General features: G+C 53.1%; 2 protein-coding genes across 2 annotated transcripts in view; one reads left to right on the top strand and one right to left on the bottom strand.

Moving 5' to 3' along the window:
- Nucleotides 1-7,892, top strand: part of ACAP3 (ArfGAP with coiled-coil, ankyrin repeat and PH domains 3) — a 47,672-nt gene extending 39,780 nt beyond the window's left edge. The window contains exons 21-25 of the mRNA XM_044668633.1: nucleotides 190-404; nucleotides 2,485-2,594; nucleotides 2,716-2,826; nucleotides 3,057-3,118; nucleotides 6,567-7,892. Coding sequence (XP_044524568.1) covers nucleotides 190-404; nucleotides 2,485-2,594; nucleotides 2,716-2,826; nucleotides 3,057-3,118; nucleotides 6,567-6,673 — 605 coding nt within the window. The 3' untranslated portion in view covers nucleotides 6,674-7,892. The remainder of the gene's footprint in view (nucleotides 1-189; nucleotides 405-2,484; nucleotides 2,595-2,715; nucleotides 2,827-3,056; nucleotides 3,119-6,566) is intronic.
- LOC123240920 (phospholipase A2 homolog otoconin-22-like) lies at nucleotides 7,766-11,290 on the bottom strand. Its single transcript, XM_044668632.1, has 4 exons — nucleotides 11,251-11,290; nucleotides 10,208-10,352; nucleotides 8,209-8,315; nucleotides 7,766-7,911 (listed from the first exon to the last, which is right to left on the bottom strand). Exons 1-4 carry the CDS (start codon nucleotides 11,288-11,290, stop codon nucleotides 7,766-7,768), a joined length of 438 nt encoding a protein of 145 aa, XP_044524567.1.
- Between the last annotated feature and the right edge of the window lie 3,227 nt (nucleotides 11,291-14,517).

The following is a 14,517-nucleotide window of genomic DNA, read 5'->3' as shown; positions in this document are numbered from 1 at the left end:
CAAAGTCCAGATTACCCTGCCATGGTTGTGGCTCTGCACACGTGTTTAGGCACTGGGGTCCCCTTGTCCTGGCTGTGCTGCCCCAACATTTTTCAGGCTGAGACTCAGGTCCCTTTCCTTGTGATGGAGCTCTCTGGGAAGGAGGAAAGATGGTCTCCTTACCTTCCCATTTCGCTTCCTTTTCCCCAGAGGGTGAAGTGTCTGAAGACTCCAGTGCTGAGGGAGACCGTGAGACCTGGGACCTGGAGGATACCCGGGAACTGCACCCAGGACTGCTGGCCTACAGGGCGGCCCGAGCCAGAAACCTACCTGTCCTAGCTGAGGCACTGGCCCATGGGGCTGAGGTCAATTGGGTCAATGAGGAGGATGAGAGCAAGACACCGCTGATCCAGGCAGTGTTGGGGGTGAGTGATGTGGACCCATGGGCAACTGCCTTGGAAATCAAGCTACCACCCTCTGGACACGAGCTGTTAATTCACCTTAGCTAGTATTTGGCATTACCTGCCATCTGACCATTCACCAAGCCTTCATGGTAGAGGGACCTACATCCAAATCCAGCCTCAGAGACATCTGTGGCTCAGTGGTTAAGAGCATTTGGCCTAGAGTCAGGAAGACCCGAATTCAAATCCACCCACAGATACTTCCTATCTGTGTGACTTTGGGCAAGTCCCTTAATCCCTGATTGCTGGACAAAGGATCCACTGGAGATGGAAATGGCAAACCACTCCAGTATCCTTGCCAAGAAGACCCCGTGGAAAGTTGTGATGCATAGGGCCATGAAGAGTCAGACACGACTGAATGACTGAATAACTATCTAGCCTCAGACACTCGATAGTTAGTAGTGTGACCATGGGCAAGTCACCTAACTTCCCAGCCTCAGTTTCCTCATCTGTAAAGTACAGTTAATAACAGCACTTGCCTCACCAGGTTGAATAATATACTGTTCAGTGATTCTTGAACTTTTTGGTCCCAGGATCCCTTTACACTCTGAAAAATTATTGAGGAGCCACCCAGCACACTTTTGCTTACATGGGTTCTATCTATTGGTATTTGCTGTATTAAAAATCAAAATGTCTTTGTATTAATTTGAAATCTCCTTTTTGTTTTTTTTAAACCCTTGCCTTCTGTCTTAGAATCATTACTGAGTATTGGCTCCAAGGCAGAAGAGTAGGCAATTGGGGTTAAGTGACTTGCCCAGGGTTACACAGCTAGAAGTGTGAGGTCAGATTTGAACCCAAGACCTCCTGTCTCCAGACTTGGCACTTTTATCCACTGAGCCACCTAGCTGCTCCACCTGGACCACCTTTTGAGAACTGCTGATGTATATAAAGTATTTTGGAAACCTTAAAGGGTTATGTAAATGCCAGCTGTTATTCCCAATCAATTATTAAGCATTTATTAAGTACCTGCTGTTTGCCTGGCACTGTGCTAGGCACTGGGGAAACAGAGGCAAACATGAAACATCCTCTGCTCTCAAGGAACATATGTGCCTTGGGTTCTGTTGCTGGGGTTTGGGATGGGGACGAAGCATGAATTTTATTATTCCTTGGTGTCTTGCTGCCCCCCAGTTCAGAACCTGATTGCCTCTCACCCAGAATCCTCTAGTAACTTCCTAATTGGTTCCCCCGATTTTAGTCTATTCCCCCAGTGATGCCCCTTGTGCAGGTGGCCAGGGTCACTGTTATACCCATTACTCTGATTTTTTTCCTCTCCCTGCCTTGGTCCCACTCAAGCAAACCACCCTTCCCACCCAGTTCCACCTTATTGTGCATAGATTAAAATGGAAACTTCTCACAGTGACCCCGGCCTCATCCCTCTCCTCTATGGCCTCTCCAGACTCCTCCATGTCTCCTCAGCCCTCTTGGAGGCCTTCTGTAACTACCCCAAGGGGTACAGGGAGCTCTTAGAAGTGCTGCTCTCTTCCTCTGGTCCTCATCGGTCTCCTCAACCTGCCTGGGGCCTCCCTGAGAACAGGGGTCAGGTCTTTGTCTGCCCCCAAGCCTGAGGCGCACAGTAGGTCTGATTCTGTTCAATAGAGACTGAAAGAGTTTCCGCCATATAGATAAGGACTTGCTGTGTGTTATGATAGCCTGGGCTAAAATTGTGGGAAGCCAGGCTAAGGAGATAATTGCTTTAAGGATCAAAGTTAGACCGTATAATTTGCTTATAGTCATATAGGGATAATAATCATAGCTAACATTTCTATAGCACCTACTATGTGCCAAGCACTGTGCTAAGCACTTTACAAATATTATCTCATTTCATCCTCACTACAACCCTAGGAAATAGATGCTATTCTTCTTCCCATTTTATAGTGGAAGCAATTGAGACAGACGGAGGGTAGCTGACTTGCCCAGGGTTGCACAGCTAGGATCTAAGGCTGGATTTGAACTCAGTGACTCTAGGCCTGGGGTTCTATCCCCTGAGCCACATAGCTGCCTGACCGTGGCTTCTGGGCCTTCTGATTTTCCCTTTCTCTCCCAGGGTTCCTTGATCATCTGTGAATTCCTTCTCCAAAATGGGGCTGATGTGAACCAAAGAGACAGCCGGGGGCGGGCACCCCTCCATCATGCCACCTACCTGGGTCATACGGGGTGAGCACCCGTCACAACAGGGCCAAGCTAGGCCATATGCTGGATGGTTTGGGGGGGGGGAACGGGGGTTGTGCGTTCCTGCGCTTCCATCGCTTCTTCCCTGACCTTCCTCCCCTTGTAGACAGGTCTGTCTGTTCCTAAAGCGTGGGGCTGACCAGCATGCCTTGGACCAAGACCAGCAGGACCCTCTGGCCATAGCTGTCCAGGCTGCCAATGCTGATATTGTTACTCTGTGAGTGGGGAGGTCCTGGGAACGCCTGGGGCCTGGCCTTTGGTCAGAGCTGGGGGAGGGCCCCAGAATACAAGAGACCCCCGTGTGTGTGTGTGTGTGTGTGTGTGTGTGTGTGTGTGTGTGTGTGTGTGTGTGTGTCTGTGTGTGTGTGTGTGTCTGTGTGCATGGGTATGCTGTGTGTACATATGTGTGAGACCCCTGACAGACCCTCTCTGTCTCCCATCCTCTAGGCTTCGGCTGGCTCGGATGAATGAGGAGATGAGGGAAGCTGAGGGACCCCTTGGACAACCAGGTCAATACCCAGGCAGCAGCCCCACTGAACTCCAGTACCGGAAGTGTATCCAGGAGTTCATTAGCCTTACTATTGACGAGTGTTAGCACCCTGGGCCCCGCCACCTCCTTCCTTCTTTATTTTGTCCCTGAGGGATATGGGAGGAGAAGGGGAGTCGGGGCCCCAGAAGCGAAGCCCAGAACCTATCTTTCCCTGCCCTGCTTTCTGACAGCTCAGCCAGGGTCCGGGGATGGCCCTGGGGTCCCAGTCCATGTGCCGTGGAAGGTGGGGAGGAGGGACCTCTTTCACTGGGAGGCCTCTGGAGCTTGGGATCACTCCCCTTTCTGGGTCTAGTCTGATAGAGCTGCCCAGGCCCCATGGCCTCTGAGACCCTGGGCCTCCACCCCCACCTCGCATGCTCCATGGCCAGGCCAGATCCCAGGCATCTGTCTCCTCCCTCAGGGCCCTCTCTGCCTGGTCCTGTCCTCTCCCCACAATCCCTCTTGACCACCCCCCAACTGCCCTATGTCATCGGGGGTGGAGAGGGCTTTCTCCCACCCTCAGGCTCTCACATGGGTCTCTCCTCATATCCCGAAGAATCCCATCACCCTTTCAGTGTCCCCCAGACACACAGAGCTCCTCTTCCCGGTCCGAAGCCCCCTGGACTCTGCCCTGGGCTAGGAGGGGGAGAGGGAAGAACATGCCTATGTAGAGAATCCAGACCCACGTACCTCAGTGAAGCATCCCTTCCCCTCCCCTCCATCTCCAAGGCTCATCTTCAAAGACACTGGTCTGGCCGGAGCCCAACTCAGACAGAGCCTGGGGGCTTCAGGGCCCCCTAAGCAGGGGCCTGGAATCCCTCAGCGGCCCCATTCCTGCCCAAGCTTCCCTTCCTCAGTCCTGGGCCAGGCTCAGGCTGCCATCCCCTCGGCCCCTGAATGCTGGCGTTCTGGCTGGACAGCGTGGCTGGCCACGCTTAACCTGTCCCCCAGGATTCCCCTTCTCCCTCCTGGGGGGCAGCGGTGCTGTCCCTGACGCAGGGCCTGTCAGGGGAACAGAGACTGGACACTGATGGCCCCCAGACTTTAAAGGAGAAATAATGTATCGGTACCTTATTGAGAGTCATTGTATAAAGCGACTTTGCGCACCTTTCTTACTTCCCACCATGTTTATGTTTCTGCTTTGGGCCCTGGATTTGCCACACTGGCTGCTCCACGGCGGGCTCAGTGGCTGGTTTAGCATGGATGCTCAGAGGACCAGTTCAGTGGAACCCCACCAGGGGAGGAATCGGGGGAGGCTGCTGTCCTGGTGCTGCTGTGGCTGCTGCTGCCAGATTTTTTTTTTAACTGGCCTCTCTCTGCTCCCATTCCCCACCCTGTCTGATGCCTCAAGCTAGCACCATCTTTGTTTTTGACTGGAGATCTTGGCCTCTCTTTTTTTTTCCCAAGAGGCTATCTCCCTGCCATGACTCCTTATTCCTGGGACAGAGCCTGTTGGGCATGGCCTAGATGGATGGATGAATGGAAGATTAGTTCTCCTGATGGACCTGGCATGGGGAAGGGCGGCGGGTTATAAGATGGAAAGGGGCCAGGGGAATAGGTAGGCTTCCTTGCACCAGGATGGGGCTGTCCAACCTTTTTCCTCACTAGACCATAGCTGTGTGGATGGCCCTCTCTGAAGGCTCTCTTCCTTGGCTGAGTTTTTTTTTTTTCTTTTCAGTGGGAACAGGACCTGCCCTGACCCACCTTTAACTTTGGGCTTTCTTTTCTTTCATGACTAGAAGCCACTCCCTCTTCTTCCCCTTCTCCAGGGGGCTCTGGCTCTGGGCCTTCCCCTTAGTCAGGAGGTCTGGGAGGCAGGGAAAAAGCCCTTAGCCACTGGACTGCTTCCTGCTCCTCCTATTCTGGGTTGGGGCATCACTGGAACGTGGAAACCCTTGAGCCCTTTTGGGGAGAGGAGCATGGAATGGACCTCACTTTCCCCATACGCAGACAGCTCTCTGGGTCTGGGTTCGAGGGAGATGGATGAAAGGTCTGGGTTGGGGAAGGACCTGAATTCGAGAGGCCTGGCCTTTGGGAAAGGGCAGAGACTGGAACACTGTTTATTGATGGGGGAGGTGGGGGGGCATGCTCACAGAGTCCTCTGCCTGCCTAGAGGTGACGGACAGAATGGGGCACAGGATACAGACACAGCTGAGTTAGATGTGGGGTGGGGGAAAGTGGAAGGGCTCCCTTGGACCAGGGAGTTCATGGCTTGAGAAGCTATGGGGGCTGTGAGCTTCTGGTCACTCAACCCTTCCCCCACTTCTGACCTGGCCGAGCTGGGGAGGGATCGGGGAGGGGGGGTCACTATGCAAACTGCCACCCAGGGAGAGGGAGGGTCTAGAGACCATGCAGGGGCTGGGCCAGCCAGAATGGGCTCCTCCTGCTGGCCAGCCCCCTGTCCCCCCTCTCTCTGTAAATAAGTGCTAAACTGAATTAACCTATTTCCTTCTGCTTGCTTTCTGTGCACCTTCCCTCCCCTGAGGACAGAACGGGCCTCTCCATGGCTCTGAGCTTTGTTTGAACCTTTTGAACTCCTTATCTGGGACTCTGCCTTTCTTTCCTCCTTCCATGGACTCCTGAATCAAACCCTCTTAATAAAAATCTCACTCCACTCCCACCTGCTTCTGCTTGGGCTCACTTATTCACTGGGATCTCAGCCTGTGGGGGCTCTGTTAACTGGGCATCTCTTTGGACGGGGCCTCTTGCCTCCCGATATGCTGCTTGGTCACTGCTCTCTCTGCTCTGTTTCTGGCCAGGGCTTGGGAAGGGCGGTGTGATCTCTCAGCACGGGCGCCCCTCTCCCCTGCCCCTGCCATCTCCCTCCCAGGGTCCTGGGGCTTTGGGAGCCGCCCCAAAGGCCCCCAGGACTCTCAGCTCTACCTGACGTGACCGCAGACAAGAGCAAACTTACTAACTCACTTTTCTGCTCGATCCTCTTCCTTGACTGCCACCCCTTCTCGGAGTTGCCCTCTCCTCCCCCGCATTGGCCTCTGTGGGCCATGGGAGCACCCAGCAATGGGGGCTAGGTGGGCTCAGGCTGTGAAGGTCACAGAAGAGCAGTAGGCCGCTGTGAAATGGGGAGAATAGTGCCCATCTCAGGCGGGCCAGGGGAAAGAGAGCCAGTGAGGCACCGGAGGTGAGCACTCGGGCCCAGTGGGACGGGGTTGTGTCGGTTTGCAGGCCTCCACTGTGACTCAGGGGGAGGGCAAGGGAGGGCAAAGGGCCTGTCGAGTTCTTGGCACCCAGGATGTGGGGTAGGAGAGAGGGTCTGGGGATCCTGGTGGTTCTGGGGATCCTGGACTTTGTAAGGATCATTCTGGAGGTTTCCTCCGCCCCGGATCCCTGAATAACATGGCGAGAGGGGAGTGGGGGCCGGGTCTGAACGTGTTCTCTCTTTTCTCCCCTCCCGCATCGTCTCCTTGCAGGTGATACCACCTATCTGGACATCTTCCGGGAGTTCTCCCACATGGCATCCCACCACCCAGAGAAACTCAACCGGCAGAGCCTCCATGCCAGCCCCTCTACCCAATAGCCTCTCCCTTCTCCTCTCCAGGGGGCTGGGCTGGGCTTTCAGCCTGAGAACGGTCCCTGCCTGGTTTTAGAGGTCCAAGGAAAGGGGACCTAGTTTCTGTGTACCCCGCCTGTCTCCAGGGCCCGTCCACTAGCCTGGAGGCAGAGGAAGAGGGGGAAGAATGGGGAGCTCAGCTGGGCTGAGTCTGAGCACTTTGCCACTCTGCTGGCTAATGGCTCCCACAGGGAGGGCTATGGGATGGACCCCGAAGGGGGAACAGATGGGCTCGATCTGGGTTTTTTGAGGGCCAGATGAGATGCCTCCACCCTAGTCGCTGCACCTCTGAAGTGGGCCTTTGTCCCCTCTGGACCCCGGGCTCAGCCTCCCCGGCTCTAAAGTCTCCACCATTCCCCCTTGTTAGGAGATTGCTGTGCTCATAGCCCCAGCTCAGGAGCATCCCACCTGAGCTCAAAGCCTCATGGTCTCTGCCCTAGTGAGTGGCTCTGGGGGCCAGCGAGCCTGCCCCCCTACAGCCGAGGCTCTTACTCTGAGGGAAGCGGCTCCTGGTTCAGGGGCATCCCAGAAGCTATCCTGAGGCCAACCTATGACGGACAAGGCTTGAGGGGGAGGGTCAGTGGCCCATCCCTAATAAAGCCAAGGACAGAGAAGCGGGACACTGTGATCATGTGTTTGGGGCTCAATCCTGACCTCCCCTAGCCACGGGCTGGGGGCTCCCCCCAGCCCCTACCCCAGGGGCCTCCATCACCAACCACCGTGTGGCTTTCCCACCTCCACGCCTGCCCTCTAACTCAGGATTCACTCTTAGCCGGAAGGTGCCCGCTCCATTAGCACCCCCAGGCTGTGGGTCTCTGGGCAGCACCCCCCCTTCCCATGCCCATTCCCTCCCTGCCCTAAGTCGCTACGAGCTTGGGGAAAATGCCAACTTGTTTTAATACCTGGTTAAGGCAGGCTGATGGAAGATGGGCTGCAAAGGGGGCTTGGCACCCCACAATCGATGGGAAGCTCTCTGCACTACGGCTTTCTCTTTGCAGAGAAGAGACCGCTGTCCCTTCATTAGCAGGGGTAGGGGTAAGCGGAGGGACGGCCGGGGGCTCAGCAGAATGGCCGGGGACCATAGCAGGGGGCTTCTGGGAAGCTCTGGAGCCGAGGGTTGTACATGGGCAGGTATTTTCGGAAACACTTGGCCATCTTGTTATCGCACTCACACGCCATCTTCTCACACCGATCCCGAGTCTTCACTGTGGAGATGGGAGGTTGTGGGAGAGGGAGGAAGAGCTGGGGGGCTCACCCAGGGCCCTTTCCCCTCATGCCCTCTCTTGGTCCTTATGTGACTACACCGTCGGTGTACACTCTTCTCCTCCCACCAGCACCGCCATCTTCTTATGAAGATGACTGGACAGAAAGAACCTGGGATAGCCCCGAGCTGAGAGAGTGGGCCATCGAGACTCTTGCTGCGGGCCACCCCTTCCCTCAGTTCCTGACTACGCCTCCTCGCCCTCTTCCTGCCTCCCCCTGGGGTTAACTCCAGAACTCACCACACTTCACCTTGGTCCCCAGGTTAAAGTATCTGTAGGTGTGAGAGCCAGGGGTGCAGCCAAACACTTGGGCCTTATTGTAACAGCAGTCATGACTGTGACAGCACCTGCAAGGGGGCAAGAGACCTGGTCAGCAGGTCAATTGAAAATGATCTTGGGATCTCAGTGGATTGCACATTTAACATGAGTCTACAGGGGGATTATGGGAGCCAAAATAAACTAATGAAACCTTAGACTTCATTGAGAACCAATGTGCCCAGGAGTATTATGTTCAGTCCTGGGGTCCAAATTATTAGAAGGACTTTGAGAAGCGGGAAGACCAGAATGCTAAAGGGCCCTGAGTCCAGGACATTTAGAGAGAAGTTAAAGGAATTAGGGATGTTTAGCCTGAAGATTTGAGGGACCTAGTAACTACCTCCAAGGGTTTGAGGGGCAGCCAAGGAGAAGAGGGCTCAGACTAAATATGGCCCCTGAAGACAGAGCCAGAAATGGGGAGGGGAAGCTACAAAAAATTAATTTAAGGTTTATGTCAGTGAAAAACTCCTAATAATAAAATTATTATTAGAGCTGCCCCCAAGTAGATTGGCCTCCTTGGGAGGTAGGGAGGCTCTCCCTCTCTGGAGGGCATCAAACCGAAGTTGATTGACTGTCTGTTAGGAACGAATTTGTGGGGATTTCTGTTCATTTGACTGAGGTCCCTTCCAAGTCAGAGATTCTGAGATGGGGCCATTTATACCTCAGTGTCTTTCTTCTCCTTTGAGGTTCCCAAAGCCACTCATTCACTCCATTCATTTACTCATTCTCCTCCTGGCCCAAGGGCAGGTGGGAGCCAGAGGCTACCTGGCATTTCCCACTTCCCAGGCAAGTTTCACCAAGTATACAGAGCAAAAAGAGAGCCTTAAAACAACATTCTAAGACTAATTCAATTGTTTGGAGCTCTCAGAGCATAGCCGGAACATGGCAGGGGGAACAGGGAATGGAGGGGAGGGATGCAGAAAGAAGCTCATGGTTTCTGGTAGCTTCTTTATGAACTCAGTACTGAGCTCACTTGGCTTTGTTTTGGTGACACAATGCAGTCCTCCCCTCCAAATTTCCCCACTTTGAAACAGCACTGATTGCCTCCCCCCCTAATTACAGTTCTGAAAGGAGGGCAGGCATCGATGGGGGTGAACTTAGAACTATATTCCCCAGGAGGTAACTCTGGGATCTTGGGAAAACTGGGCTGAATCTCCCATTCTTTCTTTGGCTCCTGCTCTCTCTCATTTTTTTCCTTGTCTCTGTGGCCATCCCATTCCATCTCATCCCATCTCAGCTTCTCTCATCTCATTCCATCCCACTCCATCCTCTCCCATTCCACCCTACCTTCTCTTAACTCAACCCATCCTCTCCCATTATCCCATCCCATCCCATTCCACTTCCCATCCCATCTTCTCTCATTTCATCCCATTCTATCCCATCTCATTTCATCCCACCCCATCTTACCTTCTCTTAGGTCATCCCATCCCATCCCATTTCATCTCATTCTCTCTCATCTCATCCCATTCCACTTTGTCTCATCCCATCCCTTTCTACCCTATCCAATCTGTATCTCTTGCTTCTAGGGGTTGGTTATCCTCACCCGCCCACTCTACCTCTTCTTGGAGAAAGGGCTTATTTTCCCAAACCCATCTTTCTGACTTTTAAACCCTGAGGAGGAGCCAACTCTAACTGAGCAAGAGTGGGAGGGGTATTGTAGGGAGAGGGAAGAGGGAGATAAATAATCAGAGGGAAATTTTTAAGATTTCACGGAAAATTCCAGGCCTCCCTTTTCTCTCTTCATATCTTCCTGCTTTACCTTCTGGGTGGGTGGGTGGAGGACTATGGACAGAGAGGGATACTCTGCCCTGCTGTCAGCCCTCAATCTTGCCTGTTACAGTCCGAGTGTAGGATCCTGCTTCTTTCCCTAGTTTTGGTGGCCCTAGAGCCATCTCCTGCCCCTGCTAAGTCCCTGGCTCCTTACTTGTCGATCTTGTCCATGGGGGCACCCTGAGTGCCAGGACCACAATGACAGCCATAGCTGCTGAAGTTGGCCAGCCCGTGGGTGAATGTGTGCAATCTGATCAATTCATCCAGCTGGGCTTCCGTGCAGCTCCCTTGGGACAATGCTAGGAAAGGGAAGGAGGAGGGGGACACAGTCTGAGTAGGAGGGCCCCTGGCCCATGACCCTGAGAGAAAAATCCGCAGGCTGGGAGTTCCGGTCTGTAACCACCATATTCAAGGGAGACTGAGACTTGGGTCTTCTTATAGCTGTACACCCCTTGGGCCAGTTCCTGTTGCTCTTTGAGACTCAACTTGCCCATCTGTACAATGGAAGAGACTTCCTGTTCTTTTCCCCCTACTCCCAACCCCATACTTATTTCTTCCCTAGGTAGGGAGAATGTGAAGCATTTTAGACTCGGGGGAAGAGCTAAGTGGTCCCACTCAGTGGTTACCATCCACTCTTGGCTATCCAAAGATGAGTCATTGTCACACATATTCCATCTTCCCCAGCCTTCCCCTCCATCAGTGGGACTGTGGTCAAGTGAGATAAACTCATTTTTATGACTGGATTGCTTAAAGTAGGGTCCAGAGAAAAAGCTGTAATTAGGGAGGAGAGAGTAGGGCTGTCTCCCAGAGCACCAGCGTTTAGGGCAGGCACACTGCCATTCTCATCCCTTCTCTCCCACCCTGCCCCAGAAGCCACCAGCAATGGAGAAACAAGCCACTTGGTGTCCCAGGACATACCATCTCCCCCTTGTGGCTTCCTCCTGCAGGGCACCTCTCTCTGCAGTCTCTGATCTTGGGGACAGACATTCCTGACTGGGGTTCTGCCCAGAAAGGTAACCTGTTGACTAATCAATCCTCTAAATGGCTTTGGACCTTCCGAGAACCGAGTGCTGGATCATTCTCCTTGAAATCGATCTCAGCTGCCATATAGCTGATGGCCAAGGGGGGCCTTTGTTTGTTGGAGAACCCCGATTATCCCCAGCCCACCTCTCTGCCATGTAACAGGAGAAAACTTACCCAAGGCCAAGGCCAGCAGGCGAAGCAAAGTGGGAACCATGGTTAGATGGGGCTTCTCAGGCTCTCTGGGAATAGGAGCACTGGGGTGGGGGGGCGTCCTTTGCTTGACAGAGAAGAACTTTGAGCTCTTTAGCTGAGCCTGGGGGGGCCCTTCCTTTATGTACTACCCCAGAATCCTCCGTCCACTCACCACTAATAACCATTCCTGGGGAGGCCTGTGATTAGGGAGGAAATGGGGACTCTCTACCCTTAGAATATGTACTGTCCTCTCCCTCCAGCCTGGAGAGTGGGTGGGGGTGACGGGAAGTTCATGGAGTCTGTAGGAGAGTGACTTGGGGGGGGTAGAGTGGAGGGGCATCTGTTCCTATGGGCATTTCCCAGAATCCTGATTGTTTTGTGGCCCCCCCCTTCCCCAACTTCAGGGGAAGACCAGCAGGACCAGAGTCCCACCTCTCACCCAGGAACAAGCCCCACAGAAGGGAAAATATTGGATAAAGATGAGGATGAGGGGGGCTGAGGAATGGATCGAGCTATTTTAAGCTTTGTGGGGCCAGCTAGCCGGTGCCATTAACTGTAGGTTGCTGCCACCCACTGCCCTTCCTGCCTGGTAAATAAACCCATCCTGCCTGCCCTCCACGGTGGGTGAGCTCATTCTTCAAGCTCGCTGTACACCCCCATTCTAGGGGGCTGAAGTTTGGAAGCTAAAGTGCCCAGCAATCCCTAAGAAGGAGGGGAAGGGACTGGGGTCCCCCTCGGATCTCCTTGGGCCCCTATTTCCAATTCAGAGCTCAGTTCTAATTTACAATCACAGTACCTCAGGACAGGGAAAGAACTCAGGCTTCTTGATGCTCAGAAATTCCCTGACAACAAGGATGGCAAGGCTGCTGCTTCAGAGACCTCCCGGCGAGGAGAGCCCACCCCTTCCCCAGGCTGCTCCACTTTGGGAAAGCTTTCGTAGTTGAAAGTATTTCTTGTTCTTCCCCTGAAAGCTAGTGCCTAGGCAGATAAATACAAATAGCCAGCCAGAGAAACCCACAACCCTCTAGAATTGATAAATGTATGGATGGAGAACCCTTCCTCCCCAGAAAAATACAAAGCTGGCACTCAGAGAGCCATTGTTGTTTGGACATATCTGACTCGGTGTCCTCATTTGGGGTTTTCTTGGCAAAGATGCTGGAGGAGTTTGCCCTTTCCTTCTCCAACTCATTTTATAGATGGGAAAACTGAGACAAACAGGGGCAAGTCACTTGCCTAGTGTCACACAATTAGTAAGTATCTGATGTTGGATCTGAACTCAGGTCTTCCTGATGTCAGGCCCAGTGCTCTAACCACTATGCCTCCTAGCTGCCTTTGGATGGTCATGGCCTTCCAGACAGATACTCACACCCAATGCCCACCAACTCTCTCGCTCCATCTCACATAACTTCCACCATTGATCCTGGCTCTGCACTTGTGGATCAAGTAGAAGAAGAATAATTCTTCCACAGTGAACACTTCCCTCCTGAATCTTCTCCAAGTAAGCATTCCCAGCCCTTCCATCCACATCTCACGAGACATGGGCCCTTCCCCAGCCAGATTACCCTCCTCTGGGCACTCCCCAGCTTCTCGAATGTCCTTAAACTATGTCCTTAGAAAGAAGCACCAGAGCCCAGATGAGGGCATTCCAGGCAGAGAGCTCAGCAAATGACTGACCTTCTCTCTAGCGCTGGCCACTGGGGCTCTCCTAATGCACGCCGAGACTGCTTGAGCTTGGGGGCACCTAAGTGACTCTGTGGATTGAGAACCAGGCCTGGAAAGGAGAGTTCAAATGTGGCTTCAGACACTTCCTAGCTGAGTGACCTTGGGCAAGTCACGTCACCCCCCCACTGCCTAGTCCTTTCTGCTCTTCTACCTTGGAACCAATAGCACTGATTCTAAGAGGGAAGGTAAGGGTTAAAAAAAAAGCTTGCATGAGCTTTCAGGGTAGTCTGGAAGAAGCAGCCCAGAGCATTTGATGGAATAATGAGTTGGGAGACAGAAGATATGAATCTGAAGCCACTTCCTAGGCATTAGACCTTGGACAAAGAATGTCATCCTTGGAGACCTCAGCGTTCTTATCTTTTAAATGGCTGGACAAGATAACTTCTTGGAGAACTCTGAGGCTCTTATTCATTCCCTGCCTACAGTATTGGCTCCAAGATGGAAGGTAAGGGTTTAAAAAACAAACAAACAAAAACCCCTTATCTTCTGTCTTAGAATCAGAACTAAGTATTGTTCCAAGGCAGAAGAGCAGGAAGGGCTAGCCCATGGGGGTAAGTGACTTGCCCAGGGTCACCCAGCTAGGAAGTGTCTGAGGCCAAATTTGAAACCAGGACTTTTCATCTCCAGATTTGGCTCTCTATCCATTGAGTCACTTGGTTGCCCCTCAATAAGTATTTATCAAGCACCTACTATGTTCCAGGAGTAGTCAGCTAGCATTTATAAGGGCCTACTATGTGCCAAGAGTAGTCAGCTAATATTTATAAGGGCCTGCTATGTGCCAGATTGTGGGAATAGTCATCTAGCATTTATAAGGTCCTACTATGTTCCAGGAGTAGTCAGCTAGCACTTAAAGGGCCTGCTATGTGCCGTGTTGTGGGAATACTCAGTGAGTATTTATAAAGGCCTACTATGTGCCAGGAATAGCCAGCTGGCATTTATGAGGACCTGCTAGATGCCAGGCAAGTACAAAAGATTTGGCAACAAAGACAGAAATAGAAATAGAGAGTCTGACCCAAAGTTGTTTAAGCTATTAGAATGTAAAGCTGCATTAAGACCTTTGTAAGGCTGTGACTTTGGGATGTTAGACATGGAACTGTTTCTGGCCCTGAGCACTTCCCGTTCCCGGGGAGGGGGTGAGGGGAGACAGCCAGCCCCAGGACTCGGCTGAGCCTCATTTTCCACATCCGTATTAGGGAGGGGCCGGACACAGAGGCTTTGACCCTTAGCCCTGGGCCGGAGTGGGAGTGGGCTTGGGCAGTGAGCCTCCCGCCAGATGGCCTCCTCCTCCCTAGCTACAGGGGGCGATCCGTCACTCTGAGAGGGCCTGGCAGAGGGCATGGAAGGCGGGCATGGAGGGGGTGGCAGCAGCCGGAGGAGGGAGTCCAAGGGGAGCCGGAGGCCCTGAATACACACGGCAAACGCCGGGCTGAATGGGCACATTTTATTAAAGACATAAAATGATGACGGGCCCTTTGGAGGCTTCTCCTTCCTCTGCTGGGCCTGGAGGCCTCGGACCACCCCGGGGGA

This window comes from Gracilinanus agilis, chromosome 3, assembly GCF_016433145.1.
Source record: "Gracilinanus agilis isolate LMUSP501 chromosome 3, AgileGrace, whole genome shotgun sequence".
Taxonomy (NCBI): Eukaryota; Metazoa; Chordata; class Mammalia; order Didelphimorphia; family Didelphidae; genus Gracilinanus; species Gracilinanus agilis.
The sequence above is the reverse complement of the archived record's forward strand: the minus strand, read 5'-3'. Positions and strand labels throughout refer to the sequence as shown.